The sequence below is a fragment of the Corvus cornix genome, chromosome 19 (assembly GCF_000738735.6).
Source record: "Corvus cornix cornix isolate S_Up_H32 chromosome 19, ASM73873v5, whole genome shotgun sequence".
In the NCBI taxonomy this organism is placed as follows: Eukaryota; Metazoa; Chordata; class Aves; order Passeriformes; family Corvidae; genus Corvus; species Corvus cornix.
The window spans coordinates 5,088,163-5,115,615 of NC_046348.1; the positions used below are offsets into that span (position 1 = coordinate 5,088,163).

Here is a 27,453-nt window from a genome sequence, read left to right on the forward strand (position 1 = left end):
GCCCACCTCCCCGGGATGCTCTTGTGCTAAAAAACAGTCAAACCAAACCAGAAAAGCAGAAGGGGGTGCCCCAGGGGTGTCCCCAGCCACCCCCACCCACTAGCCCAAGGTCTCTGCAGAGCATTTGTTCCCTCGCTCTGTACTCGCCCATCCCACCCCGCCCCACCCCGGCACTCGCAGAAATAAGAAGATATCCTCCCCTTCCCCATCCCGACCCCAAAACACCCCGGAGCGGGGGGAGCCGCCCCCTCCCAGGGCGTCGCAAGGACCCATTTGAGTTCCCGTCCGTGCTTTCCCCCGCTGCCAGGTCCATCCTTAGCATCCCCCGGCTCCTTTCCACCTCCCCGGTGGTCCCGTCCCTTCTGGGGGCGCAGGTGGCATGGAGGGGGCAGAGCTGGGCTGTCGGGGGGCTGCGGCCGGGTGCCGGGGGGGCTCAGAAGCCGGCGCTCTCCGAGCTGCTGCGGCTGTTGTAGCTGGGGCTGCGGCTGGGGCTGCGGGAGCGGCTGGGGGGGCTGCGAGTCCGGCTGCGGCTGCGGCTGGAGCTGTAGCTGTCGTAGCTGCGGCTGCGGCTCCGGCTGTACGAGTAGGTGCTCAGCGAGCTGGAGGACGAGGGGCTGGGCCGGTAGTAGGGGATGGGACGCTTGCGGGCGCTGCAAATGGAAAAGGGAAGCTGAGTCAGGCCCCCGGCATGGCTCGGGGAAGGGGGTCCGGTGCTGGACCCCCGGCATGGCCAAGCATCCACCCAGGGCAGCCAAGCATCCCGGCGGCCGGGCTCGGACCGGGATGCGGCCACCCGGCATCACCTCCCCTTCCATCCATCCCGTTCCTCCTCCCCGGCCCCCTCCCCCGGGGTGTTAGTCCTGGATTAGGCAGCGTCGAGGGCAGAAAGTGAGCAGGTTAATGTGGCTTTTGTGTTTCCCAGACACCAAAGATTGAAAGCTGCTGAAAAAGAGACGTTTGGGATTAGCGGGAGGCGAGCTGCGGCCCGCTGGCGCCTGAGGATGAGGAGGGACACGGGGAGCACGGGGACAGTGGGGTGGGGGGACACAGGGGGCAGCGACACCAGGAGTCGGCCCCTTGTCCCTTCTCCCAGCCTGGTGTTAGTGGGACCAGAGAGCGGCTGGGTGCCGAGGGCATCCTAAGGTGTGAGGAGACACAGAGGGGTCCAGGAGGAAGAGGAGGAGGAAGAGGAGGAGGAGGAAGGGGGAAGGTTACCCTGGGAGCCAGGCTGGCGGCGATGCTCTCCGAGAGGGACCTTGGGATGAAATGGAAAAGGAGAAGTTGGCATCACTGAGGACCACGTGATGGAGGGGGGTGATGGGAACTGGGGACAGGGCAGGAGGGCAAAGAAAAGCCCTGGAGCATCTGGCTGGGCTATGGGGCAGGCAGGCGGGACTGGGGGTGTTTCCCTGGCTGCCCCCTCCCCACAGCATCCTCTACTCCTCACAGAAATGGCTCTGCTCCTCCTGAACCCCGAGCAGAGTGGGGTCTGCCGTCCCCATCCATCCCAGGGATGGTGACGGGGATGGGATGAACAGTCCTCACAGGGACCATGGGCTGTGTTCTCCAGCCAAGCCCTGCCACCTCCCTGGGGACATCCTGGTAAAACCAGGATGGAGCAGGAGGGATGGAAAACCAGCCAGTGGCACCTGGGCTGGGCTGGGAGCAGTTTTCCCAGCCCATTTTCTTTCCAGGACATCCATCAGGGAGAGCTGCGGGAGCTCTAACCCGTGGGCTCTGCAGTGTTCCTCCTGTCCTTTCTCCTGTCCTCCCTCCTGACAACTCCAGTCTTGCCCAGGCAAAACAAAATCCCTCCCACAGCGAGACAGAGCTGATTTCTGACAATCCAGCCCCCCCGATCTCCCAGCTGATAGTGGGAGAGACAAATAGGTCAGGAAGGAGGTAATCTCGGCTCGGCACGGCCCTGCCACCAGCGCTGCATCTTAACGAGGTGCTACATATGCACACAGTGTTTCGTCTGGCACAAAATATTGCCTGTCTTACAGCCCAGGATCCTGAGGCAATAGGATCCCAAGGAGGAGACACCAGCTTTTGGAGGGCAGGAGAGGTGTGATTGCGGACGTGCGTATTGCTGGAATACGCACAGGCGGATTAAAATTAATTCCTGTTTTCATGCCTCGAAATAGGAAGAGGTCAGAAGGTCACAGTATTGGAGGCAGTGTGATTATCCATCTGTCTGGGCCAGCTGATTCAGCCAGCCATCCTCAGAGCTATCTGTGCATCCACAGATCTGCTTTTGTCCATCCGTGTGCCCATCCATCCATCTGTCCATCTGTCCATCCATCCATCCATCCATCCACCCATCCACCCACCCGTCCATCCATCCATCCACCCATCCATCCCTCCACCCATCCATCCACCCATCCATCCATCGATCCATCCACCCATCCATCCCTCCACCCATCCATCCACCCATCCATCCATCGATCCATCCACCCATCCATCCGCCCACCCAGGCACCCACGCATCCTTTGGGGTCAGCTGGCAGCAGAGCTCAGCCCGGGACGTGCCAGCGGCCGTGGCAGAGCCTTTGCCGCACGCCAGGACCCACCTGGTGATCCTCCTGGGCTCCATGAAGCTGGGGGAGTCACGTCTCCGCTTCCTGATGGGGGAGTAGCTCCTGGAGCGGCGCCGGGCGCGGGCGGGATCGGGATCGCCGTGACGTGTTCGGGGCTCGTTGTCCTTCTCTCTACACCCCGGGGAGGAGGAGGAGAAGGGTCAGGGAATGGGCTGGGGTCCCGTGTGGGACGCAGGGCCACCTTGTGACAGCAGTTCCCTGCACGGGTGACACTCCCACCTGGGGCTGGCGTTTCCAGTGTGACCAACAATGACTTGTTACCACACCCCGAGCCCCAGGGCAGGCGGGACCACCCTGAGCCGCGATGCCCTGTGAGCCCGCTGCTGGCACCCGCGGTGTGCCCCGTGCCCCTGTCCCCCCGGGCCTGACCTGCTGGCTGGCTTTTTCGGCGAGGGCGAGCGGGAGCGGCTGCGTGCTGCTCTCTTCTCCCGGGAGCGGGAGCGGGACTTGGAGAGGGAGCCGCTGGAGCTCCAGGAGCTGCTGCGCTGGCCGGGACTGGGGGACGGGCTCTTCCTGCGCTCCGAGGCGTGCCGGGAGTGCTTGGCTGACGACTCCGAGCTGCTGTTGGGCCGGCCCCGGTGGTGCCGCTCCTTCACCCTGTGAAGGCAGATACCAGCACTGCCTCGCACCTCGTCCTGGCTGGCAGGGTGTCCTCACGGCAGCCAGGGACCCCAGGTTCCCATAGGGAACACCTGCATGACGCCAGTTTTTGCCTGGGCTACATCCCTGACTGTAAAGCCCAGGGCTTTCATCTGCCTGGGAATCCCGCACCATGTAATCCCATGCTGCCATCCAGGCACTGCCCTTCGCATTGGGATAATCCCTTGCGGGGATGACCCTTCCCACAGTGTGCTAGCACTGACCCACTGTGGCTCTCCCCTTTCCCCATCCGTAGCCCCAAGGCCATCCTTTCCCTATCACCATCCCCGTGGCTGTCCCCATCTCCATTCCCAACTCCAACTCATCCTCATTGCCATCACCGTGGCTATCCCCATCCCATCGCTATTCCCATCCCCATCCCTTGAGCATCCCAACCCAGCTCTGTTCCCCCACAACTTTGCCTGGATGGATTTCAGGCGCCCGCAGGGAGCTGCACCCCGAACATACCAGCCCAGCACCCATATCCCGGCAGGGATGACAGGACCCCATCCCGGGCGCTCCCTTACTTCTTGCCGTGGGCGCCGTGGTTCCTGTCGGGGCCGGCCGGCGGGTGGTAGGGGTGGGAGCCGGCCGAGCCCTCCGAGTCGCTGCTGTAGCCGGCGGGGCTGAGCGGCGGCGGCGGCTGCGGCTCCCGGGAGCAGGAGGCCGCCCCTTGCTCTGGCCGCGGTGTCGGGACGGCGGCGAGGCACTGCGGGAGCGATGCCGGTGGCCGTGCTTGGCCCGCTCCGGCGTGGGCGACCGGGAGCTGCGGGCGCCGTGTCGGCCCCCCCGGGTGCGGGGGGGACGGCGGCTCCGTCCTGCCGTGAGCCCGCGGAGAGGGGGACGCCGAGGCCGGCCTCTGGCAAGGGGGGAGAGAGAGAGAGAGAAGGAGGGAGAGGAGGAAGGGGGGAAGAAGACAAGAAAGAAGGAGAAAGGGGATTTTAACGGGGGGCGCCGGGCCGGGGGCGCAGATCACAACGTCAATGCACATCGCATAAGGCAGGCTACACAGACGCTACTCTGCACCTTCCTCTCGCCCTCAACAACGTGGGTCATGCAAACCTCCGCATGCAAAACGCCAAAAAAATATAACTCAACTTAAATCGTAATAAAAACCCAAAGGAAGGGGTGGGATGGGAGGAAAATAAATCCAAGAAAGCCCCAAGTCGTCGGGGAGGGAGAGCTCGAAGGGAAAGAAACATCCCGCCCCCAAAACAAAAACCACCTGGAGAGGGGATAAACCAAACCCTGGTGCCCGCCCGCCCCGACCGAGAAAGGGGAAGGGAAAAGGGGGATAAAACCCAAACGAAGGGAGGAAAATAGGGGAAAAAAGAAAAGATGAGTGGAGGGGAGGTGGGGCAGTGGGGGAGAGTAAATCAGACTGAGCCGAGGGGAAGGGATCGAACCAAAGAGGGCCGGAGGTGATGGGGTCTGCTCACACAGAGGCATGCACATATATAGAGATATATGTTCTGATACGTGTAGTTTTTATCGATAGTACGGCTTTCGGCTTAAAACAAATCCAGAAACGAGGAAAAAACGGCACAGAGCGACAATGGAGGGCAAGGCAGGGGAGGGGGCCGGAGGGGCGAGATAAAAGAAACCAACAAAAAAGAAAGAAGAAAAACCATCCAAATCAAATCAAAATTTTAAAAAATAATAATAAAAATAAATAAAAAAAAAACAAAGCAAAACTTCACAAATGTCCTCGTTACTGAGATAAACGAATGTCTCTGAGCTCTTCCTGGGACACGCATTGAGCTGTTAGCTGTGACTCTGCAGGGAACTGCTAAGTCCTCATCAGCACTCAACACAGATTTTGCTTTCTGCTTCCTTTTTTTTTTTATTTTTTTATTTTTTCCATTATATGTTTTTTTTTTTTTAAGTCCCTCTTGGTTAACATCCACTTACCAAAAAAGTGGCATTTCCTCCTTTAGTAGGTAAGGTATGAAGAGAAGGGAAAAGCGGGGCAATATAAGTGCATCATTAGATTCACAAAAATGCAAGAGAGAAAGAAAGAGCGAGAGAAGGAGGAGAGACAGAGACAGAGCCAGAGAGAGGAGAAATAAAACAAACCAACTCACTTCTCCTACGGGGAGGGGAAACCTTGGGGCCACCACCGTGGCCAAGCCCTGAGCCAGGTTCTCACTGAGACTTCAGGGGATTTTGCCCAGACCTGAGGCTCCCAAGTATCTGAGCTCCTCTGAGCCACAAACGCTGCCTGGGTGTTTCCCCCATCTTTGCAAACACCACGAGACCAAAAAGATAGGTGGGAACAGGTCCTGCAACACCAGTCCTGACTGAGCTGGCAAACCCCAGCTCAGGGAGCTTTGGGGTCTCCTTTCCCCCAGCCACAGCCCAGTGCCAGGTCCCTGAGAATCCCTGGAAGGCTGAATCCTGCACAGGGCATCGCTGTGGAGATCAAAGGGGGTTCAGGGATATTGGGATGGTTCCAGGATTGTGCCACCATGCCCAGGGCGGGTAACCCCAATTCCTCGTCATCCCCTTGCCCCAAATACACCAATGAATAGTCAGTGAATCCTTGAGGCTCTCTCCACCCATCCCACTGTGTTCTAAATGCCACTTTTCTCCCCAAAAAAAGAAAGGGGCAGGGTGAAGGGTTGGGATTCTGGGGACCACCACGAAGATGCTGCAAAAGGGACACAAGGTTTCCATGTCCCTGAGCATCCCAGACTGCTCCACAACCCATCACCTCCTTGTCCCCATGGATAAGCCAATCCCTCCAGCCACAGAGCAGCAAGCTGGAGCCAAAATGGGGGGATTTGGGGTTTTTATTAAAAATCCGTTGCTGTTGCAATTAGCTGCGGCGAGGGGGAGGCTGGCAGTGACGATCAGCCCTGCTCAGCTGCCCTGCAAGCACTGGGGGACATGGATCTGCTCCAGGGGGATGCAGCAGCCCTGGAATGGGGGATCCGTGGAGCCCATGCCCAGCCCCGCATCCCAGGAGAGGAACATTGAAGCAGAGAAGATGAAGAAGAAGAAGAGGACGATGAAGAGAGAAAGTGAAGGGTTTCCTCTTTCCCAGGGTGGCGTTTTTGGTCTGGCTGGCCATGCCGTGGGCTCGGGCTGCGGGATGCAGGGCTCCCACCCAAACCCTGGAGTCTCCTGCCCTGGAGTGCAGGAAGGCAACGAAGGTAAAAGCATCCCAAATAAACCCAAATTGGCAAAGACTCAGCCTAAAAGGGAAAACACACACTGGGCACTTGTGGGGATGGGACAGCCAGAGCAGGGATGCTGTCCCCTGCCCCTCGCAGACCGGGATGCCCTGGACCTGCCTCTCTCCAGGCAGGAAGATTTAAACCTTTCCCCACTGCAGCCTCCCTGAAGAGGGGCTAAACCCACGCATCTCCCCAAATTTCTCATTCCTTGCCCCATCCATCCACCCCAAAACCCCCTGTGCCCACTTCTACCCCTGGCCACTGCCCCTATTTCTCCCTAATTGTATTTGCCTTCATTACCCGGCCACTAATGGGGGACTGAAAGGGAACAGCCGTGCTCGGCCTCTGAATGGAAACGAACACAAATTCAGAGGGCTGAAAGACACAGAAATGCATTCTACCGACAGCACGAGGAGACGGGGAAGAGAAAAGGGGGGAAGAAAGAAAAAAATATTACGTGGACAGGGCAAAAAAAAAAAAGTAAAAATAAAGAACGTAAGAGAAGAGCATGGCTTTGCAGCTAACCGGGAAAAAACCATACAAATAAAAAAAAATTATATATAGCCACCAAAAAGAGACAAAATGAGAGACAGAGAAGGAGAGTGAGAAAGAAAGAGAAAGAAAGTCAGAAAGAAAGAGAAAATAACATTAAATCAAGCTACGGTGCTTTTCAACAGGCTCATCTGCAGAAGTGAACGTGCAGAGGTGGACGAAATACCTACCTTCGGAATTGGCAGTGACAGGAATGCAATAATAAAAAAAGAAAACAATAATCTCCACATTTGGAGGGCAGAATGGGAAAAAGACAAGGACTCTTTAGTACGGCGATCCAGACCCCTCGGCTAATCCCGTTTGCTTTGCTTAGAATTTTTAAAATTATTTTTTAAATTGGTCTCTTTAGCTTCTAATTTTTATTATTATTTTTTAGAATTATTGTTTGTTTGTTTGTTTGTTTTTCAATGGAAAGGCTGCGGCCGGCCGCCGAGCGGGGTGGCCGCGGGGGGGTGGCTGGCTGGTGTCTGTAACCCGATCAGGCTGCGGTTCAGTCTTAAAAAGTCACTCTACAACATGGCAAAGTCCCGGATAACATGCAGGGAAGGCGATGGATGGAGGTGGGACACGGCGAGGGATGTTGGGTTGTGTTGGCCCAAAGAAAACCGGAGAGAGAGAGAGGGGCTGGAGGGTGCGTGTGGGCGAGGAGGAGGAGGAGAGACCCAGGAGGAAGGCTGGGAAGGCAGCAGGGATGGATGGAGACAGGACTGGGTATTTAAAAGGGAAGGCAACGCCGCGCAGCGCCCCGGGGCACCCCTGGCTCCCGGCGGCTCTGGGGGTGCTGGGGTGGGCACAGCTCACCCGGTGGATGGGCTGAGCCCGGAGCTTTTGGGGGGTGTGCAGGAGGTGGGGAGGGGGCTGGGTACCAAGGATGCTCAGCACTCATCCTGTCGGGATGCAGGATGACCACAGGGTGCTTGGATAACCTCATCCTGCAGCCGGGGAGGAAAACCATCCCCACGGCAGCAGGATCCAGCTGAGGACACCGGGCAGTTGCCAATTTGAGGAGGAAAAATTCGCTCCCTTTGCAGTGTAGAGCTGCTGGGTTCTCTTCCCTTTTAAATTCCTTCTTCAAAATATAGAAAATGGAAATACAATGTTCAGCGGTCGTAAATATTTAGGAAACACATCAGGGTTTTTGGTTTTTTTGGTTTTTTTTTTCTTCTCCACATTAACACACACAAAAGCAAAAAATTCTAGAACAACACGACGACGACGGGGTGGGGGGAAATAAAAATAAGAGAAATATATATCGTTTGCATTTCTGTACATCACAAGGGAAAAGAAAAGAAATCATGAGAAAGGAAACTAAAACAAGGGGGCAGGGAAAAAAAAGCACGTTTCATTGCCCTTCCCTCCCCCTCTTCCCTGCTTCTGCTGAGCAAGAAATGGAAGTGTATATTACCGTTTGGGTTTTTTTCAAATGGGAGGCTAAAGAAAAACACAGATGGGATTAAAAAGAAAAAAAAATAAAAAATAGAAACCAGAGAGAGAAAGAAGAGAGAGAAAGAGAGAGAGAGAGAGAGAAAGTTGTTGGAGAAAAGTCCCGCTGGTGCCGGGGAGCCAAGGGAGCTCGGCGGCGATGCTGGGGTGGGCAGGGGGAGAGCGGGGCGAGCCGGGCGCCTGGGGGGCGGCGCCTCGGCACCCGAACCCCCCCACGCCCCAGCCAAAACCACAGGAAAGAAGAAAGCAGAGAGGTGCCCCGAGAGGTGGGCAGGGTGCTGGGTGCTGCTGGGGGGTGCTGGGCTGGGGAAGGTGAAGGGGACGTGGATGTGGGTTTGGGGGGGTCCTGGCCCCGTTTTCCAGGGTGTCCCAGGCCCTGCAGGTGTTGGGGTGTCAGTGTTGGGTGCTCTCAGCCCAGGAGCATCCCTGCAGGACCTCAGCTGTGGGAATAAAGTCTGAGGCAAGTGGGGACCTGCGTGGGCCCCATCGGTGGAGTTCTGCAGTGCCCTGCCTTCACTCAGCACTGCCTCCAGCCCCCCATTAGCCAAAGCAGGCTCCTCATCATCCCAGCACTGGTTAAACTGGGGCTGGCCCCCTGGGTCCACTGGGTTAGGGCTCTGCCCCACCCAGCAAGGGAGCAGCCCCCCAGGTTTCACCAAGACCCTTGGGATGCTGAGGCAGAGCTGGGGATGCTCAGCTCCAATGTCACCTGCCACGGAGACCTCAAAATCCTAAAATCTGAGCATCCAGCATCAAATCCCCTCCAAACCCTAATTTGGCCAGACCGGGTGTTGGGGTCCTCAGCACTGGTGCTGGCCCCCTGGCACTAGGGAGAGTTGGGGTTGGTGGGGAAACAAGAATTTTCCTGCTTTTCCCATTTCTTGGCTGTCTGGGATCAATCTCAGGGGGCTGCTGAGCCCCGTGGTGACCCTGGCAGGTGATGCTGGCCTGCCAAGCCATCATCCCGGGGGGGCGACATCCGCAGGGCGACCTGTGGCTTTGGGGGAGGGATGACCTGTTGGCTGCCCTGATCCCTGCCTTGAGGTGATGGTCTGGCTCCCCCAGGGAGACCGCGCACCCAGCGCGGGGTTGGTGAGTGCTGGGAGGGTGCAACCCGCACCCCACATCTCCCCCGTGTGCTCCGGCTGGGCAGGGCGGGGAGCCGAGCGAGTGGGGAAGGAAGGGAGAGGAGAGCAAGGGGGCAGTCCTGTGGAGGGAGGAGGGGAGGGAAGCGAAGAGTGATCCAAGAAAAGCCTACGTACATCCGAGGGCTCCGGGAGCGGGGCGCCGTGGCTGTGGCGGCCGTTCTGGGCGCTGCCCTTGTGCCCGTTCTGGTGCGGCGAGGCCGAGCGCTGGGGCGAGGGGGAGGACGGGCTGCGGCTGGAGCGGGCGCTGCTGCCCTTGGGGCCATCCTGCCGGCGCTTGGGGCTCAGCCTGAGGGGAACCGCACCGTCAGTGCCGGCATCTCCGGCCCCGAGCCCGGCCCCACCCTTGGCCCGGCTCCGGCAGAGCCGCCGGCTGCAGCCCAGGTTTTGCCGAGGCCAGAAATGGGGTTAGAAGTGGCTCTTTGTGCTTTCTTTAGCTAAAAATTGAACCCCGTCTGGGGACCATGTTCCCAAACCCTGCAGAGGTGCTGCAGCACCATCCCACTCCCCTCTATACCTATCTCAGGGACACCTCTGCCACCTGCCTCTGCCCTCCATCCCCCGGGGTCCCAAACCCTGGGACACCTCTGCCACCCACTTCCTGCCCTCCATCCTCCAAGGTCCCCATCGCTGGGACTCCTCCGCCTCCCACCTCCCCGCCCTCCACCACATTAGGGTGTCCATCACAAGGACATCTCTGTCCCTGTCCTCTACCCCACAGGGTCCCACTGCGGAGGCTGGGGGCTGTTGCGGTGGTGGGGACGGGGGTCCCGGACTGTCCCTACCTGCCGGGGGGTTTCGAGCCGCTGTCGTCGGAGGAGAGCGAGGCGCTGTGGGAGCTGCAGGAGCTGCGGCGGTGCGAGCGCCAGGCCGGGGACTCACTGCGGGACCTGCGGAGAGGGCGGCCGGGGGCCGAGGGACAGGCTGAGCCGCCGCGGGGGACACCCAGGGGCACAGAGAGCCCCGCTCCCCCCGCCAGCGCGGCCCCTCACCTCTTGCGCTCTTTGTTTTTCTCTTTCCGTTTGTTCTTGGGGCTTCGGGACCTGCGGGAAGAGCCGAAAGCTGCAGACGTGGGAGCGGGGGCAGCACCTGGGGGTGGCTTTCCCAGCCCCCCCAGAGGCACCGAGGCTGCGGGAGGAGCGAGGGGAAGGACCTGCCTGGTCTGGAGCTGGGCTGCATTGAGGTTCAAAGCGCGGCGGGGATCCCAGATGGCTTTGGGGGGGACTGTGGGGTCAGGTGCAGGTTGGTGAGGCCAGGCAGGAGGGAGTGGCAGTGGGAAGGGGGGTACTGGCTCTGCTCAGCATCCTCAGGGCTCGGGCCCATTGTCACCCCCCCCACACACACTTGCTTTGCCCTGCGCCCTCTCTGGCACCCTTTGTCTGTTTTTCACTTCTTTCACCCTAAAATGGGCAGAGGGCATCTGCAGAGCAGGGCAACAGTCAAGGTTTGCCCTGGCCACGGCTGCCTGGGGTCCCCCCTTCTCCCCTGGGGGACATTCAGGGCCATGTGGGACTCCACAGTCAGCCAGAGTGGCCCTCTGCCACGTCCAAGGGAGGAGGACACCCAGCAGCATCCAGCTGTGGGATGAGGGGGTCCATCATGATGGGCAGAGGGGAGGGGGACAGCAGGAGGGCAGGACACAGGGGGTCCCTGGCAGGGGAAGCTGGCAGCTGGTGGCAGTGGGGTGGCTCCTGGCAGCTGTCACTCTTACCTGTGTCTTCTCTTTTTTCGTGACCCCGATTCAGACCTAAGGGATGAAGAGGAGGCAGAGATGAAGGAGACACACTGATCTGGCCAGCAGGGAGCAAAGGCTGGGCAGTGTCCAGAGATGACGAGAAGGACAGGGGGATGGCCCCGAGGTGGGCCACTGGATGGGGCAGGTGACAGTGGCTGTAAGGAGGTGATGGCCCCATGAACTTCCGTCACTATCCATGTCTAAATCCCACCCCAGCCCAAGGGCCTGAGCAGTCCCAACCTGCCCCACCATCCCCCATCACCCCTGCTGTCCCCAGCCTGCTGTCATGTCCATCCTACCTGTCACGTCTGTGTTTCTTTCCAGTCTTCTTTTTCTTTTCCTTTCGGATGGGTGAAGAGCTGTCACAGCTAGAGGGGAAGTGGGTGCCCTTGAGCAGGGAGCGAGGGACTCCCCAGCCTCTTCCCCCTGGCCCAGGGGAGTCTGGTCCCGCCACCCCCAGTCACATTGCTTTCCCTGGACCACCCCATGGGATGCACGAACATCACATGGCAGTTATTTCCTGGGGGATTTGGGCTGGGGGACAGAAAGGGACTTTTGGCAGAAGGGCTCTGGCTGCCTTCAATTCTGGAATGCCCAAATCCTGCTGTGTCTCATTGCCACCTCGTGGGCTCCACAGCCTCCAGCAGGAGACAAGGTGGCCAATTCCCAGCGGGATTTCAGTGGGTGGTAGAAGCCAGTCTGTGCTCAGTGGCCTTGCAAGCCCAGAGGGGACCCTGCAGCCCACCCAGCCCAGTGGTCACTCACCTGCGCTCTGAGCCGGGTTTCCTCTTTTTGCTGCCATGGGAAAGGCAGAGAAGAAAGGGACATTAGGGACAGCATCCTGCCCAAACAGCCAGTGCTAAGTGGTGAGGTTGTGGGTAGATGGACCCTTCACAAAGCCATATCCTGCCTGGTGCTGTGCCCTGTGGCAGCGAGCTCCTTTCCCACATGGACCAGGCAAGGTCCCAGCAGTGCATGCAGTGGGGGTGTGCACACACGTGTGCGTGTTGCAGTATCAGTACATGCAGATGCATTGCACCTCCTAAGGGTGCACATTCAGGGATGTACTGCCCCCCAAAGTGGAGTGACTTGCCCCTCCAAGGCCTGGGGAAAGGCTGAGCTGGGAGCTGAGCTGCCCTCCAGAGAGAGGGGACAGCGCAGGGACAGCCAGGGACTCACCGGCTCCGGCGGTGACCCGATTTCTTCTTCTTTTTCTTCTTGGGTGGAGGAGAAGTGGAGCTGCTCGAGCGTCTTTTCAGCCTGTGGGAGACAGCAGACAGGGTTGGGCAAAGAAGAAGGGACAGGCCCCTGGCCTCTGTGTCCCTGGATGGGGACCCTGCACACAGCAGGTCCCCAAAATCTGTGCACACCTGTACTCGCGGTGGCCGCTGTCCTCGCGGTAGCACTCGGCCGAGCAGTCGCACTGCAGCAGGCAGCCCTCTCCGTAGTCGGGATACTCCACCGCGTACTCCTCCCCATCCGCCCCGCGGTGGTTTTCTATCACACTGCCAAAGGAGGAAGCACAGGATTCATTTGGGGATCCCCGTTCCCTGTCTCCCACCAGAGCAGCTGGGGCAGCCCCAATGCAGCTACAGGGGCTGGGGGACATTCCCTCTGCCACAACATCCCCAGGGGACCTTGGTCATGTCCCTTGATGTCCACACACAGCAAAGTGCCAGGGTGCAGGTCTGCTCAGGGTCTTCCTGTGGCTCCAATCCCTGCAGAGATCCCCACTAGGCTGGCACACGGACACCGTGAGACTCGGGCCACCATCTCCCCACAGGGTCCAGCCTAAGCCTCATTCGAGCCCCTTCTGGCTTTGCTCAAGTGCTGGGGCTGAGCAGGAGGCTGGGTCAGCCTAGGTGGGTGGCAGGGCTGGATAAGAGTGAGAGGAGCTGGCAGAAGAGCAGGAAATTTAGGTGGGAACTGCTCAGGATGTCCTTGGCTTTGAGGCCAGCACTGCACGGTGCCACCAGCCCAGCACTGGAGCTTCAGGCAGGTAATGGTCAGTGTCCCTCCTAGGGGCCAGGTGAAGAAGGGGTGGGGGGACATCATGCCTAGGGCCATCAGGGTCTCCTCTCTCTCCTGAGTGACTTCATCAGCATTAATTTTTCCAACTGCCATGGAAACCGGCATGAGGTTGCCATTGACTACCGGGGCTGTGGGCAGGGCTTGGCAGAGGCCTGGCAGCTGGACTAGGACAGTCTCAGGAGTCCCTGCCCAACCTCTCCCTGCTGCCCTCACCTCCCTGGTCCTTCTCTGCCATCAGCCCCAGGAGCAAACCCCATGGGGAGCCTCTTATTTGCTCTTGGGGGATGTAGGACATCTCACCCATGGAGGGACAAGGACATCCAGGTGCTCTGGAGGGAAACTTAACAGATGGGGACAGGCTCGGAGGGTGCACAGCACCACACCAGCCCAGGTGCTTGCTTCCCAAGGGAGATTTGCTCTCAGAAATCTGATGTGGGCTCCTCTGCCCTTCCCAGCCCTGAGGCGAGCAGTCAGCAACGCTGGTGGAGAAATGCAGCCCCACAGGATCAGTCCCTTGGCAGCCTGGCCAGTGCCTGAGCAAAGCGAAGCTCCCAGTCCCAGACTGCAGAGCTGACAGTGGCACGTGTTGGCATCCTTGGCCACAGGCAGCCCATGGGCTGTTTAACCTAATTAGAAATGTCTTGGACCGAAACTACACACGAGACACCCTCCCCCTAACCACGGACGATCGCTCAAGCGGGTTTCGGGCTCCCTGCTGTGCCACAGCCATGGCTTTCTGGGTCCTCTCCAAGTGACTTCTGCTTTGGCCATGTCCCAAGGGTCGGAACAGCCTTTCAACCACCCACCCTACCATGGGAAGGGGGAGAAAGAGGCAAAGAGAGAAGTGAGCGGGGATAATTCCCTGCGTGTGTTTCTGCTCCGTGAGCAGGCAGTGCTCCACACTAGAGCCTGCTGCCAGCATCTCACCCATTAGCTGTGCTCAGCAGCTCAAGACCAGCCTTGTGCTGTTCCAATTATCCCTCCCTGCCCAGCACACACTCGCCTTTGTCTGCAATCCCACCAGCCTGTCCATCAAGCCCTTCTCCTTGGGGACCAGGCTGTACCGAGCTGTGCACACGGAGACGGGAGCTGGGAGAGCACAAAGAGCAAAGCCGGGGACTCAGGTGGTCACAGCTCTGCTCCACGCCTCAGTTTGCCCTGGGGAGTTATGCAGATGATGCTGAGCTCTCACACTGGCTTTGAAACAGGACCAGCTGGTTCAGACTCACAATCCCGGCAGCTAAGGACCGAGTGGTAAAAGCCCAGAGCGGTGCTGGAGCAGGACCAGCCCACGAGATGTTCTGCTGAGCACTCTCCCAGCCGCCACAAGCGCCGATGCTCTTTATTTAAAGCTTATTTAACCCTCTTGTTCAGCCTCTTCATGCAGCACAGACCTTTGGCACGCAGGACATCCTCCAGCAGCTGAGATCCGTGCTGCTTGAAGAGCCAGCTCCTTTGGACCCAGCTCCTACCAGCTTCCTCAAGTGCCTCCGGCTTTGCTCTCCTCCGAGCAATCCTTTGCTGTGAGACTGCTCCTTCCAGCTCAGCACTATTATTTATAGCCCTGGGGCTAATCTTTAATGATTACCCTTCGTTTTGCAAAACCAAGCCTGTAAAGGTGACAGCCAGGGCTGCCTGGGTAACCTTAAGGCACCTTTGGCTTCCCCATGTGCTTGTTACAGTGCTGGCCCTAACGAGACTGCCAGGAAGATGCCCTGGAGATGACTCCTGCCCCCACCAGCAAAGGCCACTTGTTAACACCTCAGGCATGATGCTCAGTGACCTGGGCAGGTTGGTTTTCCCCATGCCTTGTGTTTTTTCCTGCCTGGAGGAGGATCCTGAATGTTTCATGCTGTCCCAAGCCCATGTGCCCCATCCATGTGCCCAAGCCATGTCCCTGAGTCCCTCCCTGCCTGGCGTGCCAGCAGAGTGGTGTGAGGAAGGCTCTCCCTGCTGCCACGGCTTCCCTGCCTCCCTCTTCGCCCTGATTTCCTGACCCTAATGAAGCATTAATATTCAGTGAACCTGCAGCTCTATTCCTGTCCCAAGTGACCTGGTTTCCAGGCTGATGGATGGTGCACGCCGGGCCAGCCATGCTGCCTGGGCCATTAAGCATTGCACTGATAAATCACCATCGAGCTGGAGTGGACCTTGTTGAGGCTGGGGACAGTCCTGTGCAGGGCAGGAGCAGCAACTGGCGTGTCCCCAGCAGGAGCTGGGCTGCTTTGGACACCAAACTTGAGCCCTAAGTCCCCTTCCAGGGCAGATGCAGCCCCCTAGGACCAGGCACAATCACTGTGAGGAGTGATTAGAAACAGAGGAACAGTGCAGGAGCTCCTTGGAGAAGCTTCTTGCATGGGGTCCCTGCCCCTGGCTGGGGCGAGCCAAGCACTGAGACCTTCTGCACTTGGGTTTCCTCATCTGGGACAGGAGCATTGCAATGCTGGCCTCTGCACAGCACCCAGAGGTCTCCAAATGGCCAGTGCAGGATAACCTTTAAGCTCTCCAGAGGTAGGATACTGCCTCAGAGGGGCAAATCCTGCCTCCAGCTGACTGAACCAACCAACAACCAACCAACTATCAAATCAACCAACAAACCATCCAATCAACCAACCACCCAACCATCAAATCAAACATTGACTCACATCCAACAACCATCCATCCATCCATGCTCTCTACACCCTCTTCTTGTAGATCCACCTACCCAGTCAGGCCTAGACATACCCTCATCCACCCATTGATACTCAGGCAATCCAGGATGTGCCTCTCTGGGATGAGACGCACAGAGGGACCAACTGGAAGCCGCCTGACTTACATTTGGCGCCCGTGCTGGTCCTCCCTGGTGAGCACACCTTCCTTCTCCATCAGCATTTGCCGAAAGGTCCCCACTTTCTGCCGGATCTCCTCTTCGGAGTACCTGGATGGGCAAAGACATGGTCTGGGCTGCTGTGATTGGAACATGGGCTTCCCATGGACCTGCTGAGGACTTCTATACCTTTGGGAGCGACACGTGGCCTAAGGGGCCAGTCAAAAGGAGTGGTGACATGGTGACAGGGGCCTGGAGGACAGCAGGAGCTCTGCTCAGTCCCCTGCCACCACTCTCTATGCCCTCCTTTCTCCTGTCTGCTTCTCCCAGAAGTGCTTGGCAGAGGAAGGGACCTCAGGAAGGGTGAAAAGAAAAGGATGACCATGAGGTTGCCATTCCCTGTGACTGCCCAGGCTTTGGGGCAAGTCCCCACCAAACTTGGCAGTGTCACCATTGCAGCTGCTGATTCCGGGGTTCACTCCCAGCATCTCTGTCCCATCACGAGCTCCCCCTGCTTGTCCCCATGATGCTCCGGAGCCCGGCAGCCGTGCCAGCTCTGCACTAACGCCGAGTGCTGACTCAGGCAGCTGCAGGGTTATTAACAAGAGGCACTAATCACTGTGTCCTGGCATCTGAGAACAGCCACTGCAAACCACAGTGCTCCCGCCGTCCCCGAGGTGTCCCTGGGAAGGGACAGGTGACAGCCCTGGGCAGGCAGGTGGTCCTGTGCCACATCCCGTGGCTGCACAAGGGCACCTGAGCATTTTCCTTGACTAAAAACATCCCAACAGAGGGATGTGGTGGAGACATGATGCTCTTGGCATCATCCCAGGGGAGAGGGTGAAGGGAGAGGGACTCCATGACACCACCTTGCTGCCACACTAGGATGGAAGGAGTCGGACTCTGTGTGTGTGTCCCTGCCCTCACCCACAGCCTCTACAGGGGCTGCTCATGGCCCACCCTTTCCATCACATCCCATCAGCATCGCTGTCACGAGCTCAGAAAACTGGATGTCACAGACAGGCCTAGCCCTGTGGCCCCCAAGGCTGTCACTTCACACAGCCCGTGCTGGGGACAGTGATGCCCCTTGCAGCGCTCTGGGTGCCCCTGGGTGCCCTGGGTGCAGAGAGGCACGTGGCATCACCAACCCCCCTTGCAGTGTCCATGCAGGGAAACAGCGAGGAGAGGGGAATTAATATTAATGAACTCATTTGCACTGAAAGGCTCTCATTAGTTCCCCAGCCAGACTCCACACAGAAGGAAGGCTGATAACAGGGCATGGAGGCAGCACCTCAAAACCAGGGCAGCACCCCCAAATGCTGCTCTGCTCCATTCCCTTGATGGCAGTGCACCCAGCTGGGCAGAGTGGCCACCCCACAAGGATGGAGCTGCCGGCCCTGGCCATCCCATGGACATCAGCCAGCCCACAGCAGCAGGAAGATGTCTGCCCGAGATGAGCATTTGCTGCAGCATATTAAGAACATGGCCAATGCTCTTGGAGAGGGGACATGAGGGCAAACAGGAGGCGACAGATGGGCCACTGCGGCTGGGCCATTAGCAAATCTGTGGGGGAAGGCCAAGGCAAGGAACTCCCCACCACATCCAGGGATGGAGGCAGGAGCAGCACCAGCCCTTTCCTTCCTGCGTTCCCCTGGTGCTGCTTATAACCCCGCTGGAGGGGGTTTCCTTTTGCATTTAACATGCAGAATGGATTTGGGAAAGAAAGAAAATTTGCTGACACTTCTTTTCTGGACAAGGAATCCAGCCTGCAGGCAGGGAATAACGCTGCAGGCAGCCTGGAGCGAGCTACAGAGCAGGCAGGAGGGGCCATCCGCCTTTAAGGAAACAAGGGAGTGCTAAAATCCCTGCAGAACCCCCTCTGCTGACACTCACATCCATCCTGGGGGTCTGCCCTCATCAACAACTCCCCCAAGGCCATGGCCAGGAGGCTGCCCCTGGTCGAGGCAGAAACCTCAGGGGTGCAAATCCCTTCTCATGGAACCTCCGCTGGAAAGCCCCTGTGTGGAGGGGAAGAGCAGGCGGAGGATTAAGAAGGTTGACCAAGATTATTACTCTAATTATATTATCATTTTGGCGTATCGCCATCATCAGTGTTATTAATAGCCTTAATAACAGCAAAGCAATTATAGCAATAACAACAATCCTGGTTGCAGTGTTGCTATTACCCATTGCAGTAATGATACTACCAGTAGTAAGATCCCTACTAGAGCTCGGGAACCCGACAGGAGGCTCTGGGCTCCCCAAAGTGCCAGGTCAGCCTTATTTATTTCCATAATGACAAATTAGGCACAATCATTATTCCAGTCTGTGTGAGACAATTTAATTCTAGGTCACGCTTGCACTCTTAATGAAAGCCTTGGCGAAGCCTTCCCTCAATCCATTTTCCTTCTCCCCAGCTCCCAGCTGATACCAGTCCCCGTCTACCCAAGTGTGCCGAAGAATTTGCTCCACCCATCAGGTTTTAGAGAGCTGTCAGAGGGATCAGGATGTTTGGCTGCTGCCAGAGACAGCACAGCCATGGCTGGCAGGGATGGCGGGGTCTCCTTTCTGGCCCCCCAGTCCCTCCTGCCCACCCAGGAAGGGATGTTCTTCAGCCCCTTGGGTTTTTCCGTAGCCCTTTGTTTCCCAAGGGGAGAGCAAAGGCTGGGGAGCAGCTTGCAGTGCCTGGCCATGGCATTGGCAGGATGGGGGCAGGGGGTCCTATCGCCCCAAAACTGGGGAGGAGAAGGAAGACGGGACAAAATGAAGCCCCAAAACAGCCTCTCCTGTGACCGAATGACAGCTCTCCTCTGGGATCTCACAATCCAGGCAGGTGGGGCACAGGGTAGGTGGCACTGATGACTTGTGCAACCATGAGAAACTTCACTCCTCCTTCCTGCTTCAGCTTTACCTGCAGGACAAGCTGGGATCCCAAACTTCCAAGCAGGGAAAGTGGATGAACTCCTAGGTCTGCATTATTTGGAGGCATTTCCCTTCACAGACCAACCCATCAAAGCTGTTTGATTCACCCAAAAGTGGATTTACTTCCAAATGGGGACATTTGCCACATCAAGGTACTTTTTAAAGGGAGAGAACAAGGTGCAAACGGGTCAGAAGGATCCCAACCCTGATGTCCCTGCCACTCACCCCTGCTCCTCCATCATCTCCTGCAGCTCCATGCACTTCAGCTCCACCCGCCGCTTGCGCTCATGGTCCAGGATTTCCCGGTGAGCCTTCTTCACCATGCTGGGCTCCACCAGCCGCACCTCCTCCTCGCCCTTGTGCCATGTTCCTGAGGCACCGGGCTGGGGGAAGCCATTGGAGGCTTCCTGGGGCGAAGGCACATCAGCCCCATTGTTGTAGAGAGCCATGATCGCCTGGGAGGGAGAGAAAGAGTCAGGGTCAGTCCCTGCCCTGGTTCTCCTCTCACCCCATGACAACGAGGAGACCTTTTAAGGACCTGAAGGTAAAATCAGTCTTGAAAGCAGGTTGGTGGGGACAGTGACTGGGAGATCTCCCTGCACCTTGCTTCAGTTTCCTCATCCTCAAAGCAAGGCTGTGGGTACTCCCATCACCATGCTAAGAGGGCTAGCTCCCAGGAAAGAGAGGAGGACGCTCTGCTCCAGCCTCATACCGGAAAAACCTGGCCAAGTGTGGGTCTGTGGGAGCCAGGACTATACAGCAGCAGCAGGACAGGTGGGCAGGGGTCCCTCCCAGCCCCATGGACCCCGTTGTCAGCCACTGGGGGTTTGGAGCAGGGGCAGGCATCCATCCTCACAGTCCTCTAGGGACACTGTCCCCATCAGCAGGGGAATGGACACAAAGACCTCAGATATCCCCTTGCATTTCCCAGCTGCACTGGCCCGTTTGGTTGCAGTGGTGGGACATCCTGATGTCTGGCTCAGGCAGCAAACACCTACTGATGCCCTTGGGCCATGACCTGGAACCCTCTGCCGTGGCCCAGTGCGGGCTGCAAGGGGAGATGAGGATCCCCACCAGCTTCTGCCCCGCTGCCTTCTCCTTGCTCCTTCACCTTCACGTGTCTCTGCCTCCTCTTTCCACCACCACCGTCAGTGTGTCCTCACTTTGCTCCAAAAATAACCCCTCGGAAGAGGACAACCATTCCCGAGCAGCACTGCCATGCTGAGGCTCCGGCTGATGCTCCCCGAGCCTGAGGGAGGAGATGCTCCCAAATCTCCTGGATCAACCAGACAGACACAGCCCTGTCTCAGCGCCCTCAGGCCATCTGCGCATGGCTGAGCACCCATTCCTCACTGTCCCTGTTGTCTTGCCATGCCCCAGCGCCTCTGCCCAGCACTCCAGCCTTCTCCCGAGCATGGGATGCTCCCACTGGAGAGCTGCTGCCTTAACCACCAGCTTCACCAGGCTGCAGAGGCACCACCTGGGCTTTACAGGGGTTTTACACAAAGAGAAACGACCAGGAGTAAAGGCAGAGCATCCTGCCTCACTCTCCAAGCTGGATTTGGGCTTGGAGATGCAGCTTCTGCCAGAAGCCACTTCTCTGAGGTGTTTCTATCCCAGGGATCCTGCTGGAGAGGCTTTTCCAAGGATGGGTGTTGGCTGCACGTCATCTCCTATGTGGGAAGCAGCCAATCCATACGCTGCCCATGGAGGATGGGGCAAACACTGGCCAAGGGGAGGAGGGATCCCTAAGCCCAGTAGAGGCATGAAGGGCAGATGGACCATGGACTGATCCGCACTGTTTCGAGCCCAGGAAAGTTTTGCCATTCCCAGTGTGCCATTCCACCAGAACACCAGGCAATTCAGAGCTTTCCATGGCTATGTCAGTTGGGACAGAGCCAGGGTCAGAATGCACATCACCCACGAGGGGCTTTGGCCATGTTTCTTTGCTATTTGAGGAGAGGAAACACCTTGGAGCCCTCCCTGGTGTGGTGGGGATCCCAACCTGGCCAGAAGGCTTCTCCCACCCCACAGCATCCTCAAAGGACATCCCTGACTTTCCCGCTGCCATTGGCCACCCCACACAGTCATTTATCTCCTGACAAGCCTGCCCAGGGAGGACAGCAGCTGAGTGCTTAATTACAAAGCTTTTTTCCCATTTTTTTCCCTTCATTACTACCACGCAGAGAGGAGCCAGCAGCCTTTATTTCTGCAGAGGAACAGGGGAGATCCTGCTGGTGTAGCAGGAGCCAGCCAGGGCTCTGCACTCCTGGATGCTCATCCCTGCTCCTGGAGGATCCCTCGGTCCCCCCCTGCCTGCAGCATCCACATTTCAAACCCCATGACACCCCACAGCCCTGCTCACCCTGAACCCAGCCCCCTCCATATCCCAGGGTGGCTCCAGAGAGATGCTGCAGGAAAACCTGCCTTGGGGGCTCCTCTCCCTCTTTCTCCCATCAGGACATGAAGCCAAAAACCTGGAAGGAAATTAGGGAAAGGGGGAAACTCCCCACTTAGAAACCTTCCCCCAGAGAGGGGCTCAGGGAAGGAGAGGGGAAAGGAGAGGATGTTTCCTGCAGCAGCCTCTGCTTGCTTGTCCCCAGTGGGAATTCATTTTATCCTGAGCCCAGCAGTGGATAAATTCATTGCTGAGAAACCTTGAGAGTGTGTGGGATACAGAGCTGGGCAGGTAGATGGAGATAAACTGGCAGCTGGATCAGTACCTGTGGGAGAAGGCTGCATGGTGGGGGAGGTGTGCAGATCTGCCAGGAAATGCTCCCTGTTTCCATGAAAAGGATGGAGCTGGTGAAATCCCCCTTGCACCTAGGGCCAGGAAGGTGGACCCAGACTGGGGATGGACATCCCAGTGGCCTCTCAGCCCTGAGCAATATCCACCATGGGAGCTGCCACCAGCCCCTTGCCTCAGCCACAGCACGGGCAGGGAAACAAAGGAATGGGAAAAACCCAGCCACAACCCTCCCCCAGCTCTCCAAAGGGGCCCCAGGCAAAATCCCTGGGTGCCAAACAGAGCCAGCCCTACACTGCTGGTGACAATGGGGACAAGGACAGAGGGAGCCCATGCTCCCCAGCTGGGTCTGTGCTCTCCCTGCCCTGCAAGGAGAACCCCAGCGATGCCCTGCACCCACAAGGGACAGCTCAGAGACACAGAGTGGCTGCCACCACCACAACCTCAATCCATCGGCCGCCACACAGGGACCACCCGGCTCTGCCAGCACCAAAACCAGCACCAAACCCCCCAGCACAGCCCTGTCCAAACAGCAGTGGTTTCCTGCCTGGCTCAGCACTACCCCGATAATAAAGATGATGGTTAAATATTTCATTATCTGCAGTAATTACCCACAAAACATCAATCACTGGCAGCCGCTGCCCGGCTGCCTCGCCCAGAGGGAGAGGAGACATCCTGGGGAGAGCTCTGTGTCTCCATAGACTCCCAAAGGCTGCAGGATGTAGCTGGAGACAGTTGCTGGCATTCATTCCCACCTCCTAAATTCCCTTACTGCCACCCAGGAGGGCTCAAACCCCCTGGCACCATGGGCTGGAGACTTCTGAGCAAATCCCTCTCTTCCCATATTAACCAGGCATTCGCCCATGTGTTTTGGGATGCTGATCCTCCTCCCACGTGCCACCTTGGGCCTTGGGGAGGTCAATCCAGCTTTTCAGATTGCAGGTGCTTTCTGATGCCTAGATTAGAGCTTTTGGAAGTGTTCAGAGATGCCCCATCCTCCATCCTCATCCTCCATCCCTATCTTCACTTTCATCCCCAAATTCCATCCTCCTCCTCATCCCCCATCCTCCCCCTCATCCCCTTCCTCCTCCTCATCCCCATCCACCATCCTCATCCCCATTCTCCATCCCCATCCACCATTCTCATCCCCATTCACCATCCTCATCCCTATTCTCCACTCTCCTCATCCCCATCTTCCATCTTCATCCCTATTTTCTATTCTCCTCCTCCTCACCCTCCACCACCATCCTCCATCCCATGCCTGGGTCTCTCCCTCCCTTCCCAGCCATGCTAAATCACACCCAAGGTGTGGAGGACCTGGGCACCCACAGTGCCAGCTCGGTGACTGCCAGGACAGACAGAAGGACGGACACTCTGTGCTGTGCCCCTGTCACACAGCCAGGCCAGACCCTGCCAGCTTGGAGTGCAAGGCTCAGCCCCGCCATCCTGCCAGATTTTGGGGCTGCTGGTTTCCAGCCAAGCTGTGAACAGAGCTCACTCCCTGTGGGCTGGAGTGGGGTGGCCCCAGGATGTCACCGTCCCCATGTCCCAGCCCTGGGGCTGTCCCACCTGGGCTTTGTCCAGCTCACGGGTTCAGAACTCCAGCCCGAAAAGAAAGAAGCAAAATGATGGGGAAAAGAGTGTTATTTCACCAAACTGCTTTGGCCTTTTTACTTCCCAGCCCAGAACAAGCCCCTTCCCAGCCGGCTCTGCTGAAATCCCCCCTTGGTCCCGCTCAGCCCCCGGGCCATGCCCGCAGCCCCCGGCGCTGAGCAGCCGCCGCCGCAGGGCCCTGCCGCCGTACTGCGGATGGAGCCGCGTCCCGGGGGGAGCGGGGATGGCAGCGGGGGGGGCCGGCAGTGCCTGGATGCTCTCCCGGGTGCCTGGATGCTCTCCCGGCATCTCTCTCTCGCTGGGGAAAGGCCGCAGCGGTCCCCGGGCATCCTGCCCCCTCCCCGTGCCTCGGTGCTAATTAAAGCCGCCTCCGGCTGGTGCTCCATTAATTCTCGCCACATCCAGCTGCACCAGCCGGGGCGGCCGTGAGCGCCCGCGTGCCGGGATGCGGGCACGGGATGTGGGCAGCGAGCCCAGCACGGCGGCTCCCTGGACCACTCATGCACTGAGCGTGCCAGAGCTCGGCCCCAACACGCCAGGAACAGCCCGGATGAGATGAGGATGCTCCAGTCACTCCAGAGAAGCTCAGAGGGGTGGTACCCATGTTCTCCTGCCTGTTGGGATCTCATCAGGACATACCACCACCAACTGAAACCATAACCCTGTCCCCAAGCACGTACAGCCCCATCCCAGGCTGCTCCCTGTCTGTGCCGTGGTGACACTTGGAGAAGATCTTTTTTTTCAGGACACAAAATATGCCAGAACATATTTTTTATGTTTTTATATTATTTAGAGGAGGCCAGGCAGTCGGCCTCCTCTAAACACCCAGCTGGAGTTACAAGGAGGAAAAGTCCGGGGTTGCTGCCATTAATTGGGCTGACCTTCTCCAGAGCTGCCTTCCAGTGCCAAAAACCATGAGTCAGACCTTCAAGAATAAGGAAAAAAGGCAAATCTAGCTTTAAAAGTGCAGCCATTCCAGGGCTTGTTAGTGCTGTCCTCCAGTCCCAAGCCACAGGGACGATGCCCGTGGGAAGGGGCAGTGGGAAGGGGCTGGTGACAGCCCTTGCAGTGCTTCCACCCGTTTTCCCAAGCCCGGGCCATCCTTTTCTACAGCTGCCCGAGCAAAATTTGACACCTCACAGACTTTAAAGCAATTAGTAAAGAATATATGGATGCTGGCTAGGGGGTCAGGAGCTGCAGCTGCTTGTGCATACCTACGTCTGTGCAGATATATATATACATATATAAAAATATATATATATATATTTTAAAATAGATGAGTAGGCTGGTGGAGAAGCTAAACAGTTGCTAAGCAACTGGGCTCCTTCCTGGCTTGGGGATGTAGGGATGGGGGAGCCAAGCTTGGGGACTGGCCCCCCACCAGACAAGCATCACACAGGGGTGTGGGCACAGAGATCCCCTGGAGAAGATCCAGAGAAAAAGGCACAATGGAGGGTGAGGAGCCAGGAGTTACCCCCATCCCCAAAATGCCGTGGCTGAAGCCCCCCCAGCCTGAACCCCTTGGGTTGTTGGCTGTTGAGAAGCTCCATTCTCAGCTCTGGCTGGAGAAGAGCTGGTGGGAAAGGGGTCACACCACGATAGGAAGCAGCCCCAGGACCCATGCGGTGACCCCATTCCTGAATCAGGGATGAGGGAAAGGAGGAGCACATCCCCCCATGCCGAGTGGAGAGGCAGTGGATCCAGGTGATGGGTTTTCCTATGGGATCCCCAGCCCTGTGCCCCTCTGGTCACACTTTCCTCATCCCCTTGGGAATGCCCTGCCAGACCTACCCCAAACAGGAGGTGCTCAAATAAGGAATGGGGATGGAGAGGGGAAACAGCCGCCCCAGGTTTTGCACCTGGGCCATTTGCTTTGCTGGGCAAGGAGTCAGGAAGAGGCACAGTCAGCCCGAGGCCCATCACCCCTCTGAGGAAGGGGAGTAATAAGTCTACTACAAATAAAAGCAATTATTGAGCACATGGAGGAGCAGGGGGATGACTGCCACAATGAGGTCACCTTCCCCAATGGGGACACAATCCCAGCGAACAACCCCTGGGGCTGAGTGCTGCAGGTATAGGGGGGTCACGGCCAGTGCAGGGGGAGCATCCAGCTGGGAATCCCCCTCACCATCCCCCCCCGTGGCTGCCTGGGTGGTTGTGTAACGGGAGGAGCTATTCCGGGGTTTGAGCACGTTATATAAGCCACGGGCCACCTGGCCGGGGAAAACGGGAGCTGGGAGACAGGAAGGAGGAGGAGGAGAAAGGGCTTTAGGGACTGGGGACCCCCACATCCGGCAGGCCCTCAGCATAAGGACTAAGCCCTTAGGGTGACCTGCACCCCGCAGGCATCCCCTGCCCAGAGATACGGGGTGAGCACCCTCTGCTTCCTCTTCAAGCAGCCTCCAGGACCCGCTGCCACATATCCACCCACAACTGGATCTGGCCCCTGGGGCATGAGACCCTTTGTCCAGGGAAAAAGCATAATTTTCTTGGCACCAGGGACAAAGCCAACCAAGACCCCTGCACCCCTCTGCCTGGCAAAACCCCTGCTTGCCATTCCCAACAGCGACCAAGGACCAAAGGTTCCCTTAAAATCTGCCCAACTTCTGGCTCTGAAAACCCCCAACGTTCCCTGCACGTGTTGCCAGGATGAGTCCTGGGGCAAGGGGAGGCAGGTGGGATGCTAGAGGAATTTAGGGAAAGCAGGTGAGACACAGAGGGTGGTGTTGTGTGAGGCCACGCCGGCAGTGGGACAGAGAAATGACGATGTGTGTTTGGACACAAACACTATCCCCAAAATCCCCCCCATCAGGGGTGTCCCTGTGCTCCTGCCAGAGAAGAATCCACATGCCAGGGCAAGGAGACCAACCAGGGCATGAGCACCTGCACCCTTGGAGAAGGTCCTTGACATTTTTCACCAACCTGAGACACCTCCAAATGCTGCCAGCCCCCAGGTGACCCCCCTACAGCAGTGGGAACACAGGCAAACCAAGACACATCCAGTCTGAAATCTTGCTCTGGAGGGAATGAATGAACCTGTGTCCTCTGAAAGCCACCTGCTCCCCCTGAGCCATGGCCTGACCCCTCACCACCAGCCCCCTGCGTGGCACTGCCTGGACATCCCTGGGGACAGACCTGATCTGGGAAGGAGAAACACAAAACGCTCCCAAAAGACAAGCGGTTGAGTCGCTGCTGTGGCTCCCCGCTGCCAAGCCTTGCCCCTCTCCTTCCCTCGTGCAACACCCGCAGGGTTTGAAATCTCATCAGCCAAACCCTCCCCAGCACAGCCTGGGGGTCCACGCAGCAGAGGCAGGGGCTTGTCTCAGCCTCGTCTCCCGCCTGTACCACACAAGGCACCAGCTGAGGGCTCAGCACTGTCCCGTCCTTCACAGCCAAAAACCTGCTGCTGAGGGTCACCCACTGTCCCAGTCCAGCCTGGCTCCCCACAGCATGGAAAAGAGGGATGTGGGTGCCCCCCCAGCCACTCCCCCAGCACCAGGGAGCCCCCAGCACATCCACGTCCCTGAAGGGACCCCCGTGCCCCAAAAAGCACCTCGTCTCCAGACTCCTCGCCCCATCCCACACCCCCAGGAGCATCTAACCTCACGGGGGGACATCCCTGGCACACCCCTCCCGGTGAGGTCCCCAGCCGTCCCAGAACCCACAATACGATGCACGCCTTACCCACCCCTTCCATCCATGTCGCTTTGGAGACCCCAATTCCCAGCCCCCTGAGGAGCAACGCACCCCTAGTCCCCATCCCTGGGGGTCCTCACCCCCCTGCCCCCAGCGAGCATCACCGGCTGGGTGGGGGGGCCTCGTCCTCCCGCACCTCCCGCACCTCCCAGAGCTCCCCTCAGTGCCCAGCGGGGTCCCGCCGCCCCCCGGGCCCCCCCCTCACCCCCGCCGGGTGCCGGCCCGACAGCCCCGGGCCCGGCCGCGCCTCACCTCGCCCCGCCGTCCCGCTGGGCCCGGCCCCGCTGGGTCCCTGCTGGCCACGGGGGGTGCCGGGGGTGCCGGGGGTGCCGGGGATGCCGGTGAG

General features: G+C 58.3%; 1 protein-coding gene across 1 annotated transcript; it reads right to left on the bottom strand.

The window, feature by feature from the left end:
* Positions 1-334: 334 nt before the first annotated feature.
* On the bottom strand, positions 335-27,453 carry SRRM3 (serine/arginine repetitive matrix 3). Its single transcript, XM_039563073.1, is given in 17 exon segments — positions 335-650; positions 2,573-2,710; positions 2,969-3,196; positions 3,766-3,892; positions 3,895-4,039; positions 4,041-4,097; positions 9,675-9,846; positions 10,343-10,447; positions 10,550-10,600; positions 11,269-11,304; positions 11,592-11,660; positions 12,058-12,087; positions 12,472-12,552; positions 12,663-12,797; positions 16,139-16,240; positions 19,277-19,506; positions 27,360-27,453. Coding segments are annotated over 16 exon segments (1,917 nt in total). The 5' UTR covers positions 19,501-19,506; positions 27,360-27,453; the 3' UTR covers positions 335-433.